Raw genomic sequence first — 24641 nt, forward strand, 5'->3', positions numbered from 1 at the left:
ATACACTACTACAGCAGCCACTGAAGCTCTCAATTGAAAGGAATGCCCAGTATTGCTGAAGTTATTCCTGTGTGGCGCTTAAGGATGCTGTCATACTCCAGACACCAATCTCAGCTTGGTACCTGCAGCTGACAAACACAAATTTCAATGCCAGCTCTGGCTCACTGCACATTGCATTCTGACCACCAACAAGAAGGTTCTAGAAATGTGTGCTTACACAGATGTGCTCTTCATTGCTCCCCAGCCAATTCATTTTTAATATTGAAAATGACTTGGTGGGATAACATGAATCAAAAATGAATTTCTAAACTAATCCAGGGGCCCAAAGGACTACCTTAACACTTCTTAGTTGGAGCTTCACACCAACCTGGAGTTATTTCGTGCAAAACAAAAGCAGTGCGAGACCATCTCCTGGAGATGGTCTCATACTACTTTGCTTTACACCACTCCGGAATCAGATCACTTCCTGACTTGAGTTGCACTTCTGCTTTCACATCGATATGCAGCCAAAACCGCTTTGCATTGGTTCAAATGGTGATGGTGTAATAACATTTTGAGATTGCTCAGTACTTTTTGTTAATATGGGACCTAAAGCAATACTTAGAATTATTATCCAGACTATAGTCTGTGTTTTAAACGTTGACTGTGGTGTGTAATTTCTTCCAAATAACCAGAGTTAAGAACAAAATCAGTATTTTATTTAGTTTTTTAAAAATTCAGATCTAGTTATTTATGTTTTTCTCTTTTCACCTATCTTTTGAAATGCAGTTTCCTGTTGAAAAGGTTCTAAATTGATATTCAAACAGAGACCACCCCCCTTTTTTTATAAAAGAGGCCTTGGTGGAGAAAGCAACAGCATCACAATTTTGATGGAATGAAGATGCCCAGCCCTGATTTAAAATTTAGATAAATAAATTGCTGACTTATTGATGCAGCTTTGGAATTCTTAAGACAGCAACAACAACTTGCATTTATATAACACTTTTAATAAAGGAAAACCTCCCAAGGCACTGCACAGGAGCATAATCAGACAAAAAATTGTCTCAAAGCCAAAAGAGATATTGGGACAAGAAACCAAAAACTTGGAGAGAGATGCGGAGAGGGGCGGTGATTGTTGATCCGTTGGCAAAGTCCACTGGGGTGGGAGGGATGATTGGGACAGGAAGGCAAGATTACCCCCCAGTTGGCATGCTGGGTGGGAAGGTCTGCAAGAGAGTAGGATGGGGCAGTTGGAATTGGTGCTCGAAAGATGGCAGCGATGAGTGCCTTGATAGGCCCTTTGGAGAATGCCGAGAGAAGCCTAGAGGGAATCTGTGTACTGAAAAAGATCGAATTGCAGACTAACAGCATTAACTGACTGATGGATGGTCAAGGTCCAAGATCCAAATCATTGTTGCAAGGTCACTATGTAAGTTACCCTCTGTCTGCTGACATGAGAATGCACAAAGTGAAACTTCCCTATTGCATCATTTTATACTGAGAATAATAGGAGAATAACACAATCACTATATCACAGGCTCAAGAGCAAAGCTTGAGTGGTTTATTGACTCCTTTAGAACCATGGGACTGTGTTACTGCTGTAAACACACTCTGCAAACTTCTCAAAATATTTTAAAAATCTTCAGGGTGTTTATTTCTCACTCCATTCTTTGGCAAGCAAATGCCTGATGATCTGCTATCACTAGCCTTTTTAACCTTCAATTTCTTATCTTTTATTACTACAGATTTCACATTGCCAAAGTCAGGTTAATGTACAAAAACAGAAATGTGACAGGAAGCAAGAGTTTTACAAAAGCATGACTTATCCTAGAGTCGGGATTTTCATTATCAAGATTATTATCTTTATATCTTTTATTTCATGAAGTTCTAACACTCCATTGGGAAAGTAAATGAACTACTTTTGTGTCCTAATATGTAGTGCTGCTAATGTCAGAATTGTTTTAGTGGAAAGTGGTTTAGCATATCAAAGTAAAATTAAGAATAGCTCTAAACATACCAGTATGAATAACCCTGGCCTTTAATTACATTTAAGTTGCTTTGATTTATTTTTCTCTTTCTCAATAGTTTTATCTCCAGTGTTTTGCATGTTTTCTTTTTTAAGTGCTTTCTTTTATTTGCAATTTATTTGAATGGGTACAGCAGATTGTGTGCAGCTCTGCCCATTCTTATACTGGAGTGGCGCTTCATGATTTTACATAAGGAAAGTTTTACACAAAAATAATGAAGCAAAATAGCAAATGCTGCAAATGTAAAATAAAAAGCAAAAACTGCTGGAAATATATGAATTAGTTAGCATCCGAAAGAAAATACATTAATCTTTCAGGTAGTACCCGCCATAGAACTATTATTGTCTATGAAGAACTCTTTTATAGAACTGACCAAAATAAAGAGAATAGAAGAACAACAATGGAGGTCAAAAGTAAAGATATGACACCTAAGGCAGCTAAATGTAGAGTTTTTCCACCTATGAATGGATTTTGAAATGCTGGAAGCAAGTGTAAAGGGCAGGAACACTAAAATAATCTTCTTCCAAACTACCCCAAACTCATAGTTCAAAAGCAAAAAACAGGATAACAAGGGATATCTGAGGGACACTGGCAAAGGTATCTCCCTTCAACAGATTTCCCTTTGGTTTACTTGTTATGATGTCATGAGGGTAAATTTTCTGATCGCGAGCTCCCAGTGCGAAGCCTTGCCAGCTAAAAGCACATATCAGGAAACGGCAGGCAGCCACAATTTCACAATTTTTCACGACAAATGGATGGAAAATCTTAGTCTTGCATATGTGCCATTTCACAAAATGCGCTCCCAGCGAGGAAGGATGGCAGCGGGAGTGTACAATCGTAGAATTTACATTGTGACGATCATCACTTCTACAGTAGATTATGTTAATTATCATGAGGGGTAGATTAACCAGGCAGTACTAAAAACACTCACCACTATCATGATCTGGAGCACTGCTTGTAATGACAGATGAAAGTCACAGGGCTGCTTGTTGCTCAAATGTGCCAGCATCAGTAATGATGATTCATCAGTTAATGATTTATAAATTCCATTAATTGAAATGTCTCGAATATCTAGATTTCCTGATCCTGTCCAAAATAATTTTTGCTGGGAACATCAACTTTTCTAGTTCATCAGTGAGGAGTATTATGGTTTAATGCAAAAAGCAATATACTGCAGATGTTGGAAATCTGAAATAAAAAGAGAAAATACTGGAATCACTCATCACGTCAGGCAACATTTGTAGAAAGAGGAAAAAATTGCATATTGATTAGCTAAATGCCAATTTTTAAAGCTTTAATGTAACCATAATGGTGCACAATGATAACTAGTGCTTGTGTTTTATTGCAAATTTATGAAAAGGTTGATGCTATTGCTGTCAAACAAGTACAGTAATACGCATCTGGTCTGTTACAGATTCAGCACATGTACAGATGTGCTAGAGTACAAGGGCTGGACACCAGTGAAGGACTCCTCTTATTTGGCAAAGAGCATTTCTATGTGATTGATGGCTTCACAATGACTGCCACCAGGGAAATACGTGACATTGAGACGCTGCCTCCAAAGTGAGTATATTTTTAAAATTTTGCTGCAGTATGAACTAAATGCTTACTGGAGTCTGTAAGTTGTTTATTTATTGTATACCTTTAAAATAAACAACTTTATCCATCTTCTAATTGTGGATATATTAAAAGGACACTGCCTTTTTCAGTTTTCACATATTTATCTGAGTAAATTACTAGTGTTATTCAGTGCCTTTCATCTGTGATTTGTAAACTGAAATGTTATCAAGAAGTTTCTTATCAATCCATAAACTACAGAGAGATGACTGTGATAGCCACAAACCTTATATAGGTTACATGGTAAACACAAAACCCTTCACTAGGATTGTCAGCTTTGATTGGATATATTCCCAGAGGTTTCATCACATGGGGCACGATTTTAAAAGAAAGTGCTGGTGCGTTGGGGGTGGGGAGGCAAAGAAAATCTGGATTTTCTGGAGCGGGAAGGAATCCCAGCTCCAAAGTGATTGCATGCATATAGAAATCCGAGCACCTCCACATGAACCAGGACTATTCAACAACAGAAAGGGATATCACTCCATCAACGCGCAGCTTATTTGTGACCACCGCAAAAGATTTCTTCACTTGTGTGCCAGATTCCCTGGCAGCTGCCATGATTCATTCATTCTGAGGGAATCCAACATCCCGGCCCTCGTCCATGCACCAAACAGCCTTAAGGGCTGGTTCCTCGGGGACAAGGGATAATACCTCCTGCACACGTGGCTCATGACACCTCTGAGGAACCCCATCAGCGAAGAACAGCATTGATACAACGACAGCCCCATCGCCACCAGGTCTGTAATTGATCATTCGATAGGGCCGCTGAAGATGTGATTTCGGTGCCTGGATCGGTCTGGGGGAGCACTTCAGTGCGCACCATCGAGAGTGGGTTGAATTATAGTAGCTGTGTCCTGCACAACATGGCACAACAGAGAGGGTTACCGGTTGATGAGGCCCCATGCCTTCATCCAGCATCCACATCTGCAATGAACATTGAGGAGGAGGAACCCATCGGCAGAGCAGCGGCTCACCTTTCTGCTCGTGAGGCTAGGGAGTCGCTAATATTTGAACGCTTCTTATAAGGAGATCACAAAGTACGAATAGTCCAGTCCTCACCATCTGGAAAGAGCTGCACCAACACCATCCCCCCCCATTCCCTGCACAAAACCGTCCTGCAACGACCCACTGTTCATGATGAAGCACATCAAAGGACGCGATCACAAAAGACAGTCAAGAATAGGCAAAACGTGGCAGTAGTGGTGAGAATGATAACACTTAATGTGACTAACAAAAACCAAATATAAATGAAAAACATGACAGTCTGTCAAACACCCTTGTGCGTACCCTTTGTGATCACAAAACCTTAGCCTTTCTCTTCCTACTACTTCTACGTGGTGGTTCCCCTGTGGCTGCAGCAGAGGTAGTGAAAGGTTGCTCGTGTTTATGCCCTGACTGCTGAGATGCTTTCGGCCTACGCCCTCTGGATTATGATGCCGCCAAAGACTGCTCCACCTGCACCTGTGCAGGGGCAGACTTGGCCACCTGGAGAGGAGGCAGCATTTCGAGTACTGGTTGAGAGGGGGGCAACGGGTGAAACATGGGAGCGCTTTGAGTGGCGTCCCCACTTCCATGTCTCCTTTCGCCATCAACCCTCTCCTGGACCAGGCCCACATCACTCCTACCGCCCTGCTGGAGAACGGTTTGGGGAACATGTGTGGTGCCTTGTGAGCCCAGTTGTAAAGTTTCTGTCTGCCTGATTAAGGCAGCAGAATGTTGTTCACCGAGTCCGAATGGCCGTTGTCAGTGCCTCCAACGCAGACATTCTTGCATCCGTCTCTCCATCGCAGACGTTGTCGCATGTACCTGCGCCACCATTCCACTCATGCAGAAGTTGGACTCCTCCATCCTCTGCGCGATTGTGGAGAGTGCATGTGGCACCTGTTCCAGCACCTCGCAAATGCGCTGCTGCTCCTCGATCATTCATTCTCCTTTTAAAGGATGGCCCCCAGGGTTCAGCATATGTGTCCAGCTAAGCAGAGCCTGGAGAGGAGTGCTCCCACCGACGCAGACTCTCCACAGCTGCCCCTGCCACCAGTGTCCGCTCGTGCTCACGTGTGTGGTAACTCACCGTGTGCAACCCCAACTAACTGCGGACTGAGACCCACCGAGGTGTGTGTATCTGCGTTGGTGGATGGCTCGCTCAAATGTGACGGTGCACCCCCTGAGGCCGGCAGGTGCCAATCTCGGCGTCTCCGACGGACAGGCACTCGTGGGTGCTACTCAGCTCCAGCGCTTCCTGCCCCGCGTCTGTGATGATAACTATCTGTTGCGGACCCCCTCCGGTCCTCGCCCTCTCCCGTGCGTTCTGGGCTCTCTTCTCCTATAAGGAGAGAATGTACAGACGCGTGAGTGAGGGATGGTGACTTGGCCAACCGATGAATGCAATGGTTTGGATGCGACTGACTGTGAAAGAGATGCATCAGAGGGTGAGTATGAGACAGAGCCATGACATTGTATGAGGATTGGGTTGAATGGTAGTGGTGAGGTGAGTAAGTGCAGGTAAGTTGAGGATGCAGTTTGAGTGGGTATGAGGAGTGGGTGTGATAGAGTAGTGCTGGCAGTGCAGAAGGAGTTGTGGGGTGAGGGTGGTGATGTGGAAGACTGAGTGTAGGAGAATGAATAAGTGTACTCACTTTGGCTGACCTAGTTAGGTCATTGAAGCGCTTCCATCACTGTAGCCATGTGCGTGAGATGTTGCTGCTGCTGGTGACCTCCTCTGCCACCTTGTGGCAGATGCAGGTCACTTCCTCCCATCTGCCAGGTAGAAGAACTCCCTCTTCCTCCTCACCCCATCCAGTAGCACCTGGAGTGAGGCACCGCTAAATCTAGGAGCAGCCTTGGGCTGCTCCATTGTGCTATTTGGGTTTTTGCTCCAGGAGCAGCCATTGGAGGACTGCCCCTTTAAATAGGGCTCCTCCAGCTGACAGCTTGTGATGCGGGTGCGCAGTCCGCCGGGTGCGCAGCTTTCCGACAGCAAACCCGGAAGCCACGTTAAGTGGCTCCAATTTACCTGCAGGTTACCCATCTGCCCAATTGCCCCCCCCCCCCCCCACCTCGCTGCCATCCCTCCTCCCCGCTAATATTGGGGCCCATGTCTCTGTAATGGCTATTAGGTCAAACCCATTTATCTCTATTTGTGCAATTAATTCATCTATCTTGTTACGAATGCTCCGTGCATTCAGTTAAAAAGAGCCTTTAATTTTGACTTTTTGCCATTTTTTTCCCGCTTTGACCTTACTTGTTGCACTGTTATTGGTAAATTCTCTGTCCCTTCCTGCCACACACTGCTTATCTTTACCCATTGTAAACAATTTTACAACACCAAGTTATAGTCCAACGATTTTATTTTTAATCCCACAAGCTTTCGGGGGCTTTCCCCTTCCTCAGGCAGTGTGTCTTTTCCACACTGCCTGAGGAAGGGGAAAGCCCCCGAAAGCTTGTGGGATTAAAAATAAAATCGTTGGACTATAACTTGGTGTTGTAAAATTGTTTACAATTGTTAACCCCAGTCCATCACCGGCATCTCCACATCATATCTTTACCCAAGTCACTACACTGTTCTAATGTCTTAACTTTTCTCATTAGATTTCTAAATTTCCCCTCACCTGACCCCCTCCCCCTGCCTTGCCTCAAGCAACAGGGCTTTAAACTAAAAAGTGTCACTGAACCTTGGAGCTGCCTTCCCCCTCTGCTGCTCCTTCCTAGCTTTCAGCAAAAGCCATTGGAGCAATGGCCCTTTAAACCCAGACGCTCCAGCTGACAGCAGGTGACGCGGGTGTGCAGTCCGCCCACTGCGCAGTTTTCAGACGGCAAACCCGGAAACAAGGTTAAAGGCCATCAATTAAGTCGCAATCATGTGGGGAATGGTAAGTTTTTATTATTTCGGTTACCCGCTCGCCCATTCACCCTCTCCCCACCCCCAGCTGCCATCCGCCGCCCTTTTAAAATCGTACCCATGATCTGCCACCGCCCCACTCAGTCAAACAGCCTTTTTTCCCATCTCCAATATTTTTATTATTAATAAACAAAAGTGTTCAAAGAAAATGAAAAAAACACGCAATTTTAATGCCTTTATGATTTTTCTCCTCCGTTCTCGCAGCAGTGTCCAGGAGATTAATCATTAATTCCTGTGGACTCCAAGACAATCCTGGAGGGTTGGCAAACCCACCCTTCACTGACGTTATGCCACTGCCATCTTACCACAAGTCTGTGTATCCCCTAACAATGAGTCATTATCCTTGGCCCCCTCCTATTTCTCAGCTACATGTTGCCCCTCGGTGACATCATCTGAAAACACAATGTCAGGTTCCACGTGTACGCTGATAACACACAGCTCTACCTCACCACCACCTCTCTCAACCCCACCGATGTCTCTGATTTGTCCCATTGCTTATCTGACATCCAATACAGGGTGAGCAGAAATTTCGTCCAATTTTTTTTTTATTCATTCACAGGCTATGGGCGTCACTGGCAAGGCCAGCATTTATTGCCCATCCCGAATTGCCCTCGAGAAGGTGGTGGTGAGCCACCTTCTTGAACCGCTGCATTCCGTGTGGTGAAGGTTCTCCCCCAGTGCTGTTAGGTAGGGAGTTCCAGGATTTTGACCCAGTGACGATGAAGGAACGGCGATATATTTCCAAGTCGGGATGGTGTGTGACTTGGAGGGGAACGTGCAGGTGGTGGTGTTCCCATGTGCCTGCTGCCCTTGTCCCGCTAGGTGGTAGAGCTCGCGGGTTTGGGAGGTGATATCGAAGAAGCCTTGGCAAGTTGCTGCAGTGCATCCTGTGGATGGTACACACTGCAGCCACAGAGCGCCGGTGGTGAAGTGAGTGAATGTTTAAGGTGGTGGATGGGGTGCCAATCAAGCGGGCTGCTTTGTCCTGGATGGTGTCGAGCTTCTTGAGTATTGTTGGAGCTGCACTCATCCAGGCAAGTGGAGAGTATTCCATCACACTCCTGACTTGTGCCTTGTAGATGGTGGAAAGGCTTTGGGAGTCAGGAGGTGAGTCACTTGTCACAGAATTCCTGGCCTCCATCACCTTCCGGAATTCATTTTGTTTTAATCTTTACTGTTGCTGTTCGTATTCCTCCCCACATGTTCATATTAGTGTTCACAGTGAGGACTCTTACCATGGATTCTGGTTATATATTCAGATATTTTGCACAGGTGTATTGGTTTGAAGCTAGAACATGGCAGAATATTAACAAATAAACTAAAATTTATTCTCTGATTTTCACCTATGCTCTGCAGGCATTGATTCAGGTGGTCTTATGGTCTCGTGAATGCTAGCTGCCAACTAATGATTTGCTAATGTGGTCTTACTTCTTGTGTGAACTTAAACAGTGAGTGTTGGCAGGTTATTTAACCAAAGGGGTGATTATCACAGCTGAGCATGATCCTGTCCTCACCTAATGTCCACATGCACATTTTCTCGCAGGACATACTGGATAATAACCAGGAACAGGAGCCCAAGCTGATTTTCTACTCTGTAGGCCAGGGGCACTGAGGCTAATTGCAATGCCCTATACTGAGATCAGTAACTCAAAACAGACTGGGACCTTCTGGACTATATGGTTCAGTTACCAAGTGCCGTTAGTGGAGTCTTGCAATATTAATTTAAATTCATTTTCAAAGTGAAGTCATCAGGAATCATTTTTTGTGCCACTGTCAAAAACATTTTGCTTCCGAACTGTTGCAATTTTTATTGGTGTCATCAGTTTTTAAATGTACAAGTCTGAATGAGGAGAGGGGTACATGCTGCACAAATTCAGCTGGTCTAGTTCAAGAGAAGCATATTCTGTCATATCCAGTGTTAGTTTATTTTTCTTCTGAATTTTCTAGCATGCATGAGCCCATTATTCCCAGAGGAGCACGGCAAGGACAGAGTCAACTGAAGAGGACTTGCAGTAAATTTGCCTATGAGGACATTAAAGAAGTGCATAAGAGACGTTATTTACTGCAGGTTGGGAACATTGTGTCCTTTTTCGTTTAATTAATATTATCTGCTTTAGATCATTTTTTTTTGTTCTACTCTCACAAATTAATCCCTCCTTCAGCCTATTGCAGTTGAAGTTTTCTCTGGGGATGGGCGAAACTATCTCTTGGCCTTCCAAAAAGGAGTTCGAAATAAAGTGTATCAAAGGTAGGAAAAATTATTTTTTCTCCCCTTTTTGTTTTGTTGTTCAAAAACCAGCAAGTGAGGATTCAAACCACACGGCGATTTGACACGTTAAATTAGATTAAGTCCAGATTTGATTTGAGCATGCTAGACTGTCCTTTTAAAAGGTTATTTTGGTCCTTTGATGTAGCATTCTACAATAGTTTATTTTATTAAAATAGTAGATAATTGAATGATTTTTGTTTCTTTGCATTAGAGCTGAATGTTCATTACTTTTCAAATAGGTACAATTTCCATTTAACATTCACAGAAAACATACTGAATGATATAGAGTATAGTTAGAATCATAGAATCGCTACAGCATAGAAGGAGGCCAATCAGCCCATCGAGCCTGTGCCGGCTCTTTGTAAGAGCAATCCTCCTGTCCCGTTCCCCTGCTCTTTCCCTTTAGCCCTGCAAATTTTTTCCCTTCAAATATTTATCCAATTCCTTTTTGAAAGCCATGATTAAATCTGCATCCACCAGCCTTTCAGGCAGCGTATTCCAGATAATAACTACTCGCTGCGTAATAAAGTTTTTCCTCACATCACCTTTGGTTGTTTTGCCAATCACCTTAAATCTGTGCCCTCTGGTTCTCGACCCTTCTGCCAACGGGAACAGATTCTCTTTACCTACTCTATCTTAAATCCGTCATGATTTTGAACACTTTTATCATATCTCCTCTGCACCTTCTTTGCTCTAAGGAGAACAACCCCAGCTTCTCCAGTCTAGCCATGTAACAGAAGTCCCTCATCCCCTTCAGGTGTACAGTGATATAACTTAATTTGTGTTCTACTCTGTATAATGTATAGCAAATTTAATCTTGTTACGTTTTATTTTGATACTGCAGCTGCAGATCACAAGGCAAATTTACATGCAAACATAAGAACTAAAAGCAAGAGTAGGCGACACAGCCCCTCGAGCTTGCTCCGCCATTCAATCAGATCATGGCTGATCTTCGACCTCAACTCCACTCTCCCGCCCGATCCTCATATCCCTTGATTCCCCTAGAGTCCAAAAATCTATCTAACTCAGCCTTGAACATATGCATCCGCAGCCCTCTGGGGTAGAGAATTCCAAAGATTCACAACCTTCTGGGTGAAGAAATTCCTCCTTGTCTCAATCTTAACTGGCCAACCCCTAATCCTGAGACTATGCCCCCTAGTTCTAGACTCTCCAGGCTTGGGAAATAACCTCTCAGCATCTCCCCTGTCAAGCCCTCTCAGAATCCTATATGTTTCAATGAGATCACCTCTCATTCTTCTAAGCTCATAGGACAGCCCTCTCATCCCAGGAATCAATCTAGTACTAAGTCAGATCTTTGTCAATCCTCCTTAAAAAAATATTAACCTAAACTGACTAGTTGATTTGTATATCTGTACAGACCATGAAATGGACGTAGTTTGGTTGGTTCACAAATGGTCATGTGAAGACTTGTTGCTTCATGAACTGGTTTGCTTTGTAATCTTTCTATGACAATAAACAAGAATGGTTACTTATGATACTCAGTGATTCAGTTCCATGTCCTACCACAGTAAAGAGTAATAATAAACTATTATAGGCCAAATGGCTTCCTTCTGTGCTGAAACCATTCTATGATTCTATATAACTTATTGATTATCTACTATTTTAATAAAAAAAAACGATTGTAGAATGCTACATCAAAGGACCAAAATAACCTTTTAAAAGGCCAGTCTAGTATGCTCAAATCAAATCTGGACTTAATCTAATTTAGTGTGTCAAATCGCCGTGTGGTTTGAATCCTCACTTTCTTTACTTGCATCCGTCTTAATACCTGGCTGTGCTATTCATCAATAAAGTTCAGTGGCTTAATTCTTTGAGGCTAATTGTTACACAAAGTTGATCGCTTCAATTTACTGAATTATATTTCTGTTTCAGATTTCTGGCTGTGGTTCCCTCTTTGACTGACAGTTCAGAGTCTGTTTCTGGCCAACGGCCTAATACAAGTGTGGAACAAGGGTAAGTAAAGCTTACCATAGCATCCTAGGATTTTTTCAGTCTTAGTGGTTGCTTCTTTAATGTTTTGAGGTACTGTAAATTAATAAAATAGAAATTGTTTGCTTGTGACCCCTCACATACTTTTTAATAATTAATTCTGAAGATATGGCCAGCATTTATTGCCCATCCCAACTGTCTCAGTTAAATTAAAATGCATGCATTCCTGTCAGAAGTTTAACAAACATTGATTCTGTGTACATGAAGATCCCAAATCTATTGCCTGATTTTCCTTGGCTACTGTTGAAATTTCAGAATTGTGAATGCTAGTGGCACATGTAGGATAAGTCTTTGCTGCTTAATGTTTAAAGGAAGAACAATGTGTAGAAATTATAACAGTGGCAACTGGAATGGTTGTCACAAGGTAAACTATTCTTTAAATCTCTTTCCACCGCCCCTCCTCAATTTAAATTATTTTCACTTTCATTTTAAGTTAAATTTACTTTCAATCAGCCTTGGGAATGTCCATACAGTTGAGAAGGTAGACAGGCATCGTGCTATTACTCCACGGCACAGCACATTGGCACCAAACCGCCGCAATATCTACTTTCTGCTTTTGTAAAGCATATTTTCTCTCCTATCTTGGATCCTTTGGATGGTTACCGTGTGCAATTTTGAGTACATAGTTTAGAGAGGATATTGAAGCCTTGGAAAAAGGTGCGGTATAGACTCAGGATGATAACACAGGTGAGAACATACAAGGGTAAACTTTCTACTTTTGAAGTCCTGGCATATTTAAGTTAATGCACGCAAAATCTGACCAGCTGCAAAACAGGTGCACAATCCTCTGCACCCAATATTCAAGAAAGTGCTAGGAGCACCATTTTGGAACATTCCCCCATTAGAAATAAGAGCCTTGAAAACCAGCGAGTAAGACAGAGGGCATGATTTTGACCCTGAGCCAGGAAGGTTGGGGGGGCGTCAAATTGCGAACGGAAAACCCGGAAGTACGGGTTTCCCAGACGTCCTTACAATTTTGACTTGTCTTTTTTTTGTCGGTTTGCCATCCAACTGACCGGCCTGATTGACAGGCTGGCCTCAGTCGGACGGGAGACCAGCCAGGGAGAGGCCGTGTTCAGTTAAGTCTTTGTATGGATGGGGGGGAGCATAGGTTGGCACGGGGTACTTCAGTCATGGGGGGAGGGATCAGAGGTCAGTCACGGAGTGGGGGGTTCGGGATCGGTGGTCCACTATCGTTAGGGGGAGGATCAGGGTCGGGAATCCGCAATCGTTAGGGGGGAGGATTGGGGTCGGGGGTCCGCAATCAGGGATCAATGTGGGGGGATCAGGGATCATTGGGGGTTGCTGCAAGTAGGTTTGTTGGGCCTGGGGGAAGCACTCCTGCTCCTCCCGGTCGACAAGCTCTGTGAGAAAGGCACCTGCCTGTTAGCCTCGGGCCTTCTTGCCTCCTTTCACAAGGCGTAAAAGAGAAGGCCCGGGAAACTGTGGGGAAAATGGAGGCCCGAAGACTCCTTGACAGGTTTTAAGGCCTGACCCGTCTCCTGGGAACGGGTTGGTCGCTCGCCACTCATCCCGCCCCGGTGAAAACCGGAAATGGGCAAGTTGGAGGTGGGTTGGGGGCTGGTCTGAAATTGTTGCAATTTTGAATGCCCCCCGCCCCCAACACACCCGTTTTTCACTGTTAAAATCATGCCCAGATGTTGGGGAGAGACACCCCACCGAGTTCATGCATGCATTCTTCTCCCTCCAGTTTAATTCTGGAGATGTTGTGTTGCCCCTACCCCTCCAATCTCAGACTGGCACTCTCCTGCCCTTGGTCTAAGTCCAGGCTCCTTCCACACCCTACCCCAGTGGAGCTCCAGGCTTCCCCCTTTCCTCTCAGTGCAGCTCCACGTTCTTATCCCCATAAATGTGGCACCCAGATCCTTGCCCCCACATCTGCATTGTCAGTGCTATCTCTTGCCTCTGCTGCTGCTTCAAGTGATAGATCGCTGTGGGCTGTAATTTCTTCATATTCCAAGAATTTCCACCCACTGTGTGCAGCACTGTTCAATCGCTTGGAGCAGCAGCAGAGGTAGGCTGGTTGGCTAAGGGGGAGGAACCCGGAGACACTCTGAGCACGGTAGCCTGGAGTCATGTGAAGGGATTGGGAAGGAGCCAGCAGCTGTGCTCAATTTACATGGAGCAGATAGTCCAAAATTGGATAACAGATTAAGTGTATTTCACATATTCATGGAACTAAGGACAGAATGAGACACAGTTTGTGTGCATTCTTATTGTTATCATATTCTGCTTAAAAAGTATGTTAAAGAATGCTACTAAATTGTTTCACCACATCCTGTCTATAATCACAAAATAAAAGTCACTGTGCATATCTTCACTGAAGTTTTTCATGCGGGAAACAAGAAACTTTTTTTTATTCGTTCATGGGATGTGGGCGTCGCTGGCAGGGCCAGCATTTATTGCCCATCCCTAATTGCCCTTGAGAAGGTGGTGGTGAGCCGCCTTCATGAACCGCTGCAGTCCGTGTGGTGAAGGTTCTCCCCCAGTGCTGTTAGGGAGTTCCAGGATTTTGACCCAGCGACGATGAAGGAACGGCAATATATTTCCAAGTCGGGATGGTGTGTGACTTGGAGGGGACCTTGCAGGTGGTGGTGTTCCCATGTGCCTGCTGCCCTTGTCCTTCTAGGTGGTAGAGGTCGCGGGTTTGGGAGGTACTGTGGAAGAAGCATTGGCAAGTTGATGCAGTGCATCCTGTGGATGGTACACACTGCAGCCATGGTGTGCCGGTGGTGAAGGGAGTGAATGTTTAGGGTGGTGGATGGGGTGCCAATCAAGCGGGCTGCTTTGTCCTGGATGGTGTCGAGCTTCTTGAGTGTTGTTGGAGCTGCACTCATCCAAGCAAGTGGACAGTATTCCATCACACTCCTGACTTGTGCCTTGTAGATTTTGGAAAGGCTTTGGGGAGTCAGGAGGTGAGTTAAGTTTCTGGTCAATGGTGACCCCCCCCCCCAGGATGTTGATGGTGGGGTATTCGGCAATGGTAATGCCGTTGAACGTCAAGGGGAGGTGGTTGAATTCTCTCTTGTTGGAGATGGTCATTGTCTGGTGCTCAATATTACTTGCCACTGATCAGCCCAAGCCTGGATGTTGTCCATGTCTTGCTGCACGCGGGCACGGACTGCTTCATTATCCGAGGGGTTGCGAGTGGAACTGTACACTGTACAATCATCAGCGAACATCCCCACTTCTGACCTTATGATGGAGGGAAGGTCATTGATGAAGCAGCTGAAGATGGTTGGGCCTAGGACACTGCCCTGAGGCAGTAAAATCTAAGCCAACTTTAATCAACACATATTCTTATTGATGTATTTTGAGTTGTGTTTGTTTTTCTTTAATCATTCTTAAGTGCAGATTACAAATATTTTTGTGTTATCTGTTCCTAGGTCCGGCTTGCTTAGTACCTTGGTTGGAGAGAAGTCTGTAACACAAAGATGGGAGGCAAGTAAAAATAAAAATGATGGCAGGATAGAAAGATAAACAAGATGGTCTAGCATGTGTAATAATGTCCTCAGCGTGAAATAGATGTGCATATTTCACAAGATAGTTAATGATGAGAACAGCCATTCAGCTTCTCTTAATTCATGCATTCAGAGAAATCCTTAAGTCTCCCAATTGCAGCACCCTGTTATTTCTTAAATGTTTCCAAGGTTTTTGCCTCCATTACTTTATCTGAAAGTATATTACCCATGTTGATCACTCTCTCTGTGAAGAAAAACCTCCTGATATGTATACTAAAATTACTTTTTACGAGTTTGATCCTATATCCCCTTGTTCTACTCTCACAATTTTAACAAAGTAATAGCCTTCACCGTAACTGTCTTTATATGCCTCCAAGAAGATCACCTCTCCAACACCTCCATTCCAGGCTGAAAAGCCTAAATTTCTCCAATCTGACCTTTGACACAAGGGATCAACCCCATGGCTCTTCTCTGCACTACCTTCAGCACTTGAATATTTCACTTGTGTTTCAGTGACTAGAACTGGACACAGTGCTCAAGGTGTTTTCTGACCAGTATTGTCTGTACAATTTGATCACAACTTCCCCTGACTAGTATTCTGCTGTTTTATTTATGTTGTCCAACATTCTTCGACTTTGTTGATTGTTGCTCTTCATTGGCTGGACATGTTTACTAAGTCTACTAAGACTGCTAGGTCTCTTTCAGGTCCATGCTTAGCTATTTCAGCAGCATTCATGGTGTATGTGTCTCGCTTACTTTTCCTTCCTGTGTGAAGTACTTTGCATTTGTCTGCATTAAATTTCATCTGCCCATATGCATACTTTGTCCAACTCATTTTGTGATTTCTGAACTGCCTCCTACGATTCTACTGCCTTTCCCGCTCTGTATGGCAATGTAACAACAGAACACGTCGTAAAAGTTTCACAATGCCATCACTCGATCAATGTCAAGTTAGTTAACATCTGAAATTAAAGATTCGCTGGTAGAGTTTCCACCTTGGGCGCAATTGGGAAATTGCGCCCAAAATGTGCTTGAAATTGCACTGGTTAAGTTAGGCTTCAAGTTTCCATTAAAATTCATTTGCATAATCACAAACGTAAAATCTTGAACCAGCGCATTCAGGCAGCATAATAGAACATAATTTATTTTTTTCTTCTTTCCATTAAAAAGTAATCCTTGATGTATTGGTGCAGTTTTATTAATACAGCTGAAAATGGATTTATCAGCAAAAATAAGCATTTTTAATAAGGGTGCCCAGTCCTCCACCTCTTGAATAACCTGATTTAAAATCACTGAAAATTTAAAACAAAACTATACTGAACCATTTAATAGTTTCATTGGTGTACACTTGTCAGTTGCTTACTAAAGTAAATATTTTTTGATATGAAAAACTTTAAAAACATGCCTAATGGTGCCTATGCGCCTAAGAAAATGAGCGCAATTTGTAATGTATGTGATGAGGGATATGCCATATCCCACTTTTAGCGCTGACCATCACTGTTACTTGTTTTTGGGCAAGTTCACTTACGTAAAACTTTTATCCTGTAGCTCCTCATCATATCTCCTATTTTGCATTTTTATACGCACTGGTTTATGGAATGATAGTTTATATATGGTTATAAAAAACTTATTCAATTAAGTTATCTCACTAGACAATTTTTTCTAAGGCAGGGTGTCCAACATTTGGCCTGCAAAGTCCCTGTCAGTTCCTTTCTTCTTTGCACATTTATTTTAGCTTTACCCTGGAGGATTGGAGCAAGCTGTTCACTGATTGGTTACAATCTACCAATCGGGGAGCAGCTTTTTTTGCACCAATCAGAAATCAGCCTTTATCTGTTCTTCAGGCCCGGGAACTTTAAAGAGCTGAAGTTTCCAAGCTTCAGAGAAGGATGAGAATGGGGAAAACCAGGTATGTCCAAAAGTGCAGAGAATTCAATTCCAATTCACTATCCTGTCTGAGTTGCCCTACTCCAAACCTTGGCTTCCATTAGCGTAACCTTCGCCACCGCTGCTTTCCACTTTCCTCCCAAGGTTTACCATTCACCAATTACTAACGCCATGGCTGCGCTATTAATGGCTCAACAGCTACTTCTTTCTGGCTGTCTAAGTGCCAGATAGTCATTCCACAGCTACTCTTCTCCCACAGCTTACTTTGCATGGAGCTTGACACCAGTGCCTCTTTCAGGTTACTGCTGAACCTACTGACATTTCTGTTGCCATCCACTTCAGCTTCTCCAACCACCCATCGTGGTCATTCCTCCATTGCAGCAGCTCTCCTCAACCATGACCTTCTCTCCCTTTCCAGACATCACAAGCCATTTATGGGTTCCTGAAACTTACACCCATTGCATCCTCAATAATACTGTTCCTAATTAATATAAATGTTAATTGCTGACTGAAGCACATACTCTTAAGGATCTATTTCCATTTCCACTTCCCCTTCACGTAATCAACAATCAGACCAAACTCCAGTCAATCGAGAGCCTTTTTATTTTAATGACAGATGGGGGAAGGAAGACTTGGTTTTTTTTGTGTGTGGGGGAGGTTGGAATTTTTGTATATGGAGGTCTTGTATTTTTACATAATCACACGCTGCATGATTATATGACGTGTAAATATGGCCGCCAGTTCCAAAAAGTTGGATGCCCCTAATCTATCTAATGCATATCAATAAAATCCTTTAAATGGCACACTGTGTGTTTGTGTGTGCTTGCAACAAAGGAACCAAGGTCATTATATTTTTTGTTGTCTTTTCTTTAGAGAGGAGAAATCAGTAATTTCCAATACCTCATGCATCTAAACACATTAGCAGGCAGATCCTATAATGACTTGATGCAATATCCAGTATTCCCATGGATCCTTGCAGACTATGATTCTGAGGTATGTAGGCTTTATAAATCTCTATTCTAAAAGTGTTTATGAAGGGTATTTGATATTTAGTAAACACTTGTTTTTAACTACATTGTAATATTTTCTTTATTCTAGAGATGTGGGCGTTTCTGACAAGGCCGACGTTTATTGCCCGTTCGTAGTTGCCCATAGTGGTTTGATACAACTGAGCTGCTTACTAGGCCACTTCAGAAGCAGTTGAGTCAACCGTGTTAGTAGTCAGGTTTCCTTCCCTAAAGCACATAAGCAAACCAGTTGATTTTTTTAAACTGAATTCAAATTCTCAAACTCGCGTTCTTTGGATTATTAGTCCAGGCCTCTGGATTACTAGTCCAGTAACAAAACTACTACACTACTGTATCCTGAGGATATTATGAATATTTAGAAACATTCCCATAGTTCACCAAGTCTCAGCATTTCTTATACATTTAAGGATATAATTTAAAGGCACTCCCTTACTAAGCAGTATCGATTTATCAATTAGCAATTGGTTAGATCCAGACTGCACGAGCAAAGAATATGTAAGATCGAGTTGTAATCAGAAACTGAACTGATGAATATTAAATTGTTTTAAACTTTATTGAAGTTATTCCTTTCTCTTTCAACCCACCAAATCTATCATTTTACTTCTGATTTCTTTGTATAAAAATTTAAAAGAAAATATTTCCTTTTCTCTATATAGGAACTTGATCTTACAAACCCCAAAACATTTAGGAACCTGGCTAAACCGATGGGGGCGCAGACTGAAGATAGGTTAGCTCAGTATAAGAAACGCTATAAGGACTGGGAAGATCCTAATGGTAAATAAATTTACAGAGATGGAAATATAATTGTGCTTGCATGCAATATAAATAGAACCTTTTCTATGCAGAACTATCTCTATGTATGCTCCTAGGTTTTTCTGATTTATGTCAAAGTCTAATTTACATGAACTCTCTTGTTACAAATTTTGATATTGGAAAAGAAATGTTAAACTGGATGAAAGAAACCTTTAAATGGTATAATTTTAAATACCAGTGCTGTGTAAATTTGATCTCAGTATATTTTAATTTTTTTTTGGAATAAGCTTTTTATTTTATAATTTGAATTTGATTATGGGTAATGTGTGTCCTGTTCTTAATTTCTAGGTGAAACGCCAGCATATCATTATGGTACACACTATTCTTCTGCCATGATTGTAGCTTCTTATTTAGTAAGAATGGAGCCATTCACTCAAATCTTTCTTCGACTCCAGGTAACTAAAGTGCAACTGATTCAATGTATAATTATTCTACCTTTTTCTTCAGGCTAATGCATCTAGTGTAAAACATTCAGGAAACTGAACTTTTTTATTGCTGTCTCAAGAGAACTTTCATCATGTTACTTGTTTGTGTCGTTCTCCTTCCTCAGGGTGGTCATTTTGATCTAGCTGACCGTATGTTTCACAGTGTACGAGAGGCCTGGTACTCGGCATCCAAACACAACATGGCAGATGTGAAAGAACTCATCCCAGAATTTTTTTACCTTCCAGAGTTTCTCCTGAATTCCAACAACTTTGATCTAGGTAGGACTACTAAATAGCAAGTGCATAGAGATTATAGGAAGATTCACCGATCCTGTGTTCCCAACAGAGAGCTGCCCTTGAAGGGATCACGGGTTGGAAAATAGGGCTGCAATACTCTACATCCATTTCTCCAACCTCTGGACCCTCTGAGCTCTGTTCTCCACAAGGAGTGCGGGATTGGTGAATTCACCTTTATAATATTGAATTCTAACACATAATAATGAAAGAACTTGCATTTATATAAAGCCTTTCATGTCTCAAAGAGCTTTACAGCCGATTAAGTATTTTTGAAGTGTAGTCACTGTTGTAATGTAGGAAACACGGCAGCCAATTTGCGCGCAGCAAGGTCCTACAAACAGCAATGAGATAATGACCAGATAATCTGTTTTAGTGATATTGGTTGAGGGATAAATATTGGTCAGGACACCAGGGAGAACTGCCTTGGTCATCTTCAAATAGTGCCTTGGGATCTGTTACGTCCACCTGAGAAGGCAGATGGGGCTTTGGTTTAACATCTCATCTGAAAATCGTCAGGATGACTAAAAGATAGTAGTACACTTTTCTGAATTAGAAAATTATCTTGATCATTCAAGATGGGTTGTATTGAAATAGGTTGTCTTCGTCCACAATGGCACTCAATTACGTAAAAATAATTCTATATCAATTTTCTGTTGATTATTGTCAAAAAGGGTTACCGTTTTAAGAACATAAGAAATAGGATCAGGAGTAGGCCATATGGCCCCTCGAGCGTACTCCGCCATTCAATAAGATCACAACTGTCCTTCTACCTCAACTCCACTTTCCCGCCCAATCCCCATATCCCTTGATTCCCATAGTGTCCAAAAATCTATCGATCTCAGTCTTGAATATACTCAATGACTGAACATCCAGAGCCCACTGGGGTAGAGAATTCCAAAGATCCGCAACCCTCTGAGAGAAGACATTTTTCCTCATCTCGGCCCCTTATCTTGAGACTATGACCCCTAGTTCTAGACTCTCCAGCCAGGGGAAACAGCTCTCGGCATTTACCCTATCAAGCCCTCCTAAGAATTTTATACATTTCAATGAGATCACCTCTCATTCTTCTAAACTCCAGAGAATATAGGCCCATTCTACTCAATCTCTCCTCATAGGACAACCCCCTCATCCCAGGAATCAATCTAGTGAACCTTTGCTGCACCCCCTCAAAGGCAAGTATATCCTTCCTTGGGTAAGGAGACCAAAACTGTACACAGTACTCCAGGTGTAGTCTCACTAGAGCCATATATAATTGCAGCAAGACCTCCTTACTCTTATACTCCAGCCCCCTTGCAATAAAGGCAAACATATCATTTGCCTTCCTAATTGCTTGCTGTACCTGCATGTCAACTTTCTATGATTCATGTACAAGGAGACCCAAATCCCTCTGACTACCAACATTTTTTAGTGTCTCACCTTTTTAAAAAAAAATTCTGCTTGTCTATTCTTCCTATCAAAGTGAATAATTTCACATTCCTGCACATTATACTCCATCTGCCACCTTCTCACCACTCACCTAACCTGTCTATATCCCTTTGCATCCTCCTCCCAGCTTACTTTCCTACCTAGCTTTGTATTGTCAGAAAACTTGGATACATTACACTCGGTCCCCTCACCTAAGCCATTAATATGGATTGTAGACAGCTGAAGCCCAAGCACTGATCCTTGCGGCATCCCTCTCGTTACAACCTGCCAGCCTGAAAATGACCCGTTTATTCCCGCTCTCTGTTCTCTGCCCGTTAACCAATCCTCAGTCCGTGCTAATATATTACAGCCAATCACATGAGCCTTAATATTGTCTAACAATTTCTTGTGTGGCACCTTATCGAATACCTTTTGGAAATTATCAATTATGATCAATAGGATTCTGCTGGGTTAGTGTCAACAAGTCCAGTGCTCTCCAGGAAACCCATGCGGCCACCCTCGGGGATATGAGAGAACAACATATTGAATTAGGGTCGGTACAGCCTGTTTGATCAAAGGGCCTATCTGACCAAGCCCAGAAAATCAGGATGTAGAATCAGTATGGGTGGAGCTAAGAAATAACATGGGGCAGAAAACACTGGTGGGAGTAGTTTATAGGCCCCATAAAAGCAGTTATAGCGTTGGACAGAGTATAAATCAGGAAATTAGAGGAGCATGTAACAAGTGTAATGCAATAATCGTGGGGGACTTTAATCTTCATATAGACTGGGCAAACCAAATTGGCAAAAGTAGTTTGGAGGACAAGTTCATGGAATGCATTAGAGACAGTTTTCTAGAACAATATATCGAGGAACCAACTAGGGAACAGGCTATTTTAGATCTAGTGTTGTGTAATGAGATTAGTAATTTTATAGTTAAGGATCCTTTGGGGCAGAGTGATCATAATATGATAGAATTTCATATTGAGTTTGAGAGTGATGTAGTTAAGTCCGAAACTAGGGTCTTAAATTTAAACAAAGCCAATTACATAGGTATGAGGGGCGAGTTGGCTAAGGTAGATTGGGAAATTAGATTAAAAGATATGATGGTAGATGAGCAAAGGCAAACATTTAAAGAAATAATTCATAATTCCCAACGAATATACATTCCCTTGAGGGATAAAAACTCTACGGGAAAAGTGATCCAACCTTGGTTAACTAGAGAAGTTAAGGATAGTATTAGATTAAAAGAAGAGGCTTACAATGTTGCCAAAAAAAGTAGTAAGCCTGAGGACAGGGAGGGTTTTAGAAATCAGCAAAGGATGATCAAGAAATTGATAGAGGAAGAAATTTGAATATGAGAGTAAACTAGCAAGAAATATAAAAACAGATTGTAAGAGCTTCTACAAGTATGTAAAAATGAAGAAATTACTGAAAGCAAACGTGGGTCCCTTAGAGGCAGAGACAGGAGAAATTATAATGGGGAATAAGGAAATGGCAGAGATGTTAAACAAATATTTTGTATCTGTCTTCACAGTAGAAAACGCAAAAAAAACACTGGAAATAGTGGAGAATCGAGGAACTTAAAGCAATTAAGATTAATAAAGAAAAAGTACTGAAGAAATTAAAGTTGCCAAAAGTCAACAAATCCACTGGGCCTGATAGCCTACATCCTAGTATTTTTTTAAAAAGTGGCTGCAGAGATATTGGATATATTGGTTTTGATCTTCCAGAATTCCCTAGATTCTAGAACGATCCCCGTGAATTGGAAGGTAGCAAATGTAATCCCACTATTCAAGAAAGGAGGGAGAGAGAGAAAACAGGGAACTATAGGCTAGTTAGCCTGACATCAGTAGGGAAAATGCTAGAATCTATTATTAAGGACGTTCTAACAGGGCACTTAGAAAAATATAATATGATTAGGCGGAGTCAACACGGTTTATGAAAGGGAAATTGTTTTTGACAAATCTATTAGATTTTTAAGGGTGTATCTAGCAAGGGAGTACCAGTGGACGTGGTATATTTGGATTTTCAAAAGGCATTCGATAAGGTGTCACACAAGATTAGGGGTCATGGGATTGGGGGTAATATATTAGCATGGATTGGCTAACAGTCAGAAAACAGACCGGAATAAACGGGTCATTTTCAGGTTGGCAGGTTGTAACTAGTGGGGTGCCGTAAGGATCAGTGCTTGGGCCTCAGCTGTTTACAATATACATCAATGACTTAGGAGAAGGGTCTGAATGTAATGTACCCAAGTTTTCTGACGATACAAAGCTAGGTGGGAGAATAAGCTGTGAGGAGGACACAAAGAGGCTGCAAAGGCATATAGACAGGTTAAGTGAGTGGGCGAGAAGGTGGCAGATGGAGTATAATGTGGGGAAATGTGAGGTTATGCACTTTGGTAGGAAGAATAGAAAAGCAGAATATTTTTTAAAAGGTGAGATACTAAGAAATGTTGGTAGTCAGAGGGATTTGGATTTCCTTGTACACGAATCACAGGAAGTTAACATGCAGGTAAAGCAAGCAATTAGGAAGGCAGATGGTATGTTGGCCTTTATTGTAAGTGGGTTGGAGTATAAGAGTAAGGAGGTCTTGCTTCAATTATATAGGGCTCTGGTGAAACTACACCTGGAGTACTGTGTACAGTTTTGGTCTCCTTACCTAAGGAAGGAAATACTTGCCTTAGAGGGGGTGCAACGAAGGTTCACTAGATTGATTCCTGGGATGAGGGGGTTGTCCTATGAGGAGAGATTGAGTAGAATGGGACTATATTCACTAGAGTTTAGAAGAATGAGAGGTGATCTCATTGAAATTTATAAAATGCTGAGAGGTTGTTTCTCCTGGCTGGAAAGTCTAGAACTAGGAATAATAGTCTCAAGATAAGGGGTTGGCCATTTAGGTCCGAGATGAGGAGAGATTTCTTCACTCAGAGGGTTGCGAATCTCTGGAATTCCCTACCCCAGAGGGCTGTGGATGTGCAGTCATTGAGTATATTCAAAACTGAGATCAATAAATTTTTTTGGACACTAAGGGAATCAAGGCCTATGGGGATAGGGCGGGAAAGTGGATTTGAGGTAGGAGATCAGCCATGATCTTATTGAATGGCGGAGTAGGCTCGATGGGCCGTATGCCCTACTTTTGCTTTTATTTCTTGTGTGGAGGTTGCAAAAACCAGTGGACTGTTCTGCACAGGTAGAAGGCCTTAATTGAACCAGTTTGGAGGAAGTGAACGCTGCACCTTGTCACCTAGCTGTGGGGCAGTGGACAGGAAAGTATTTAGGTGGTGGGGAGGAGAATACAGATAATCTTGTAGATCAGTCCCAGAAATCACTAACTCATATTGAAGCTGCCTTTCTGAGGCTGGTGAATAAGGCTCTGTTTGAGGTACAGATCCCCCATGCCTCTTAGTGTTGGACAGTGCAGTCGTGGTTTTTATCCACAAGAAGTGGGACCATAGTGAGACCGAAAACTAGCAAGGAATTTAAGTGGCTCTTTGAACTGTT

General features: G+C 42.4%; 1 protein-coding gene across 1 annotated transcript in view; it reads left to right on the forward strand.

Annotated features, from left to right (window-relative positions):
• The window catches only part of wdfy3 (WD repeat and FYVE domain containing 3), a 431872-nt gene that overhangs the window by 365777 nt on the left and 41454 nt on the right, over positions 1-24641 (forward strand). The window contains exons 46-54 of the mRNA XM_067990523.1: positions 3421-3569; positions 9469-9589; positions 9684-9769; positions 11684-11764; positions 15208-15262; positions 18043-18162; positions 18854-18971; positions 19299-19405; positions 19561-19714. Of these exons, the coding sequence (XP_067846624.1) occupies positions 3421-3569; positions 9469-9589; positions 9684-9769; positions 11684-11764; positions 15208-15262; positions 18043-18162; positions 18854-18971; positions 19299-19405; positions 19561-19714 (991 nt within the window). The remainder of the gene's footprint in view (positions 1-3420; positions 3570-9468; positions 9590-9683; positions 9770-11683; positions 11765-15207; positions 15263-18042; positions 18163-18853; positions 18972-19298; positions 19406-19560; positions 19715-24641) is intronic.

The sequence above is a fragment of the Heptranchias perlo genome, chromosome 1 (genome assembly GCF_035084215.1).
Source record: "Heptranchias perlo isolate sHepPer1 chromosome 1, sHepPer1.hap1, whole genome shotgun sequence".
Lineage (NCBI taxonomy): Eukaryota > Metazoa > Chordata > Chondrichthyes > Hexanchiformes > Hexanchidae > Heptranchias > Heptranchias perlo.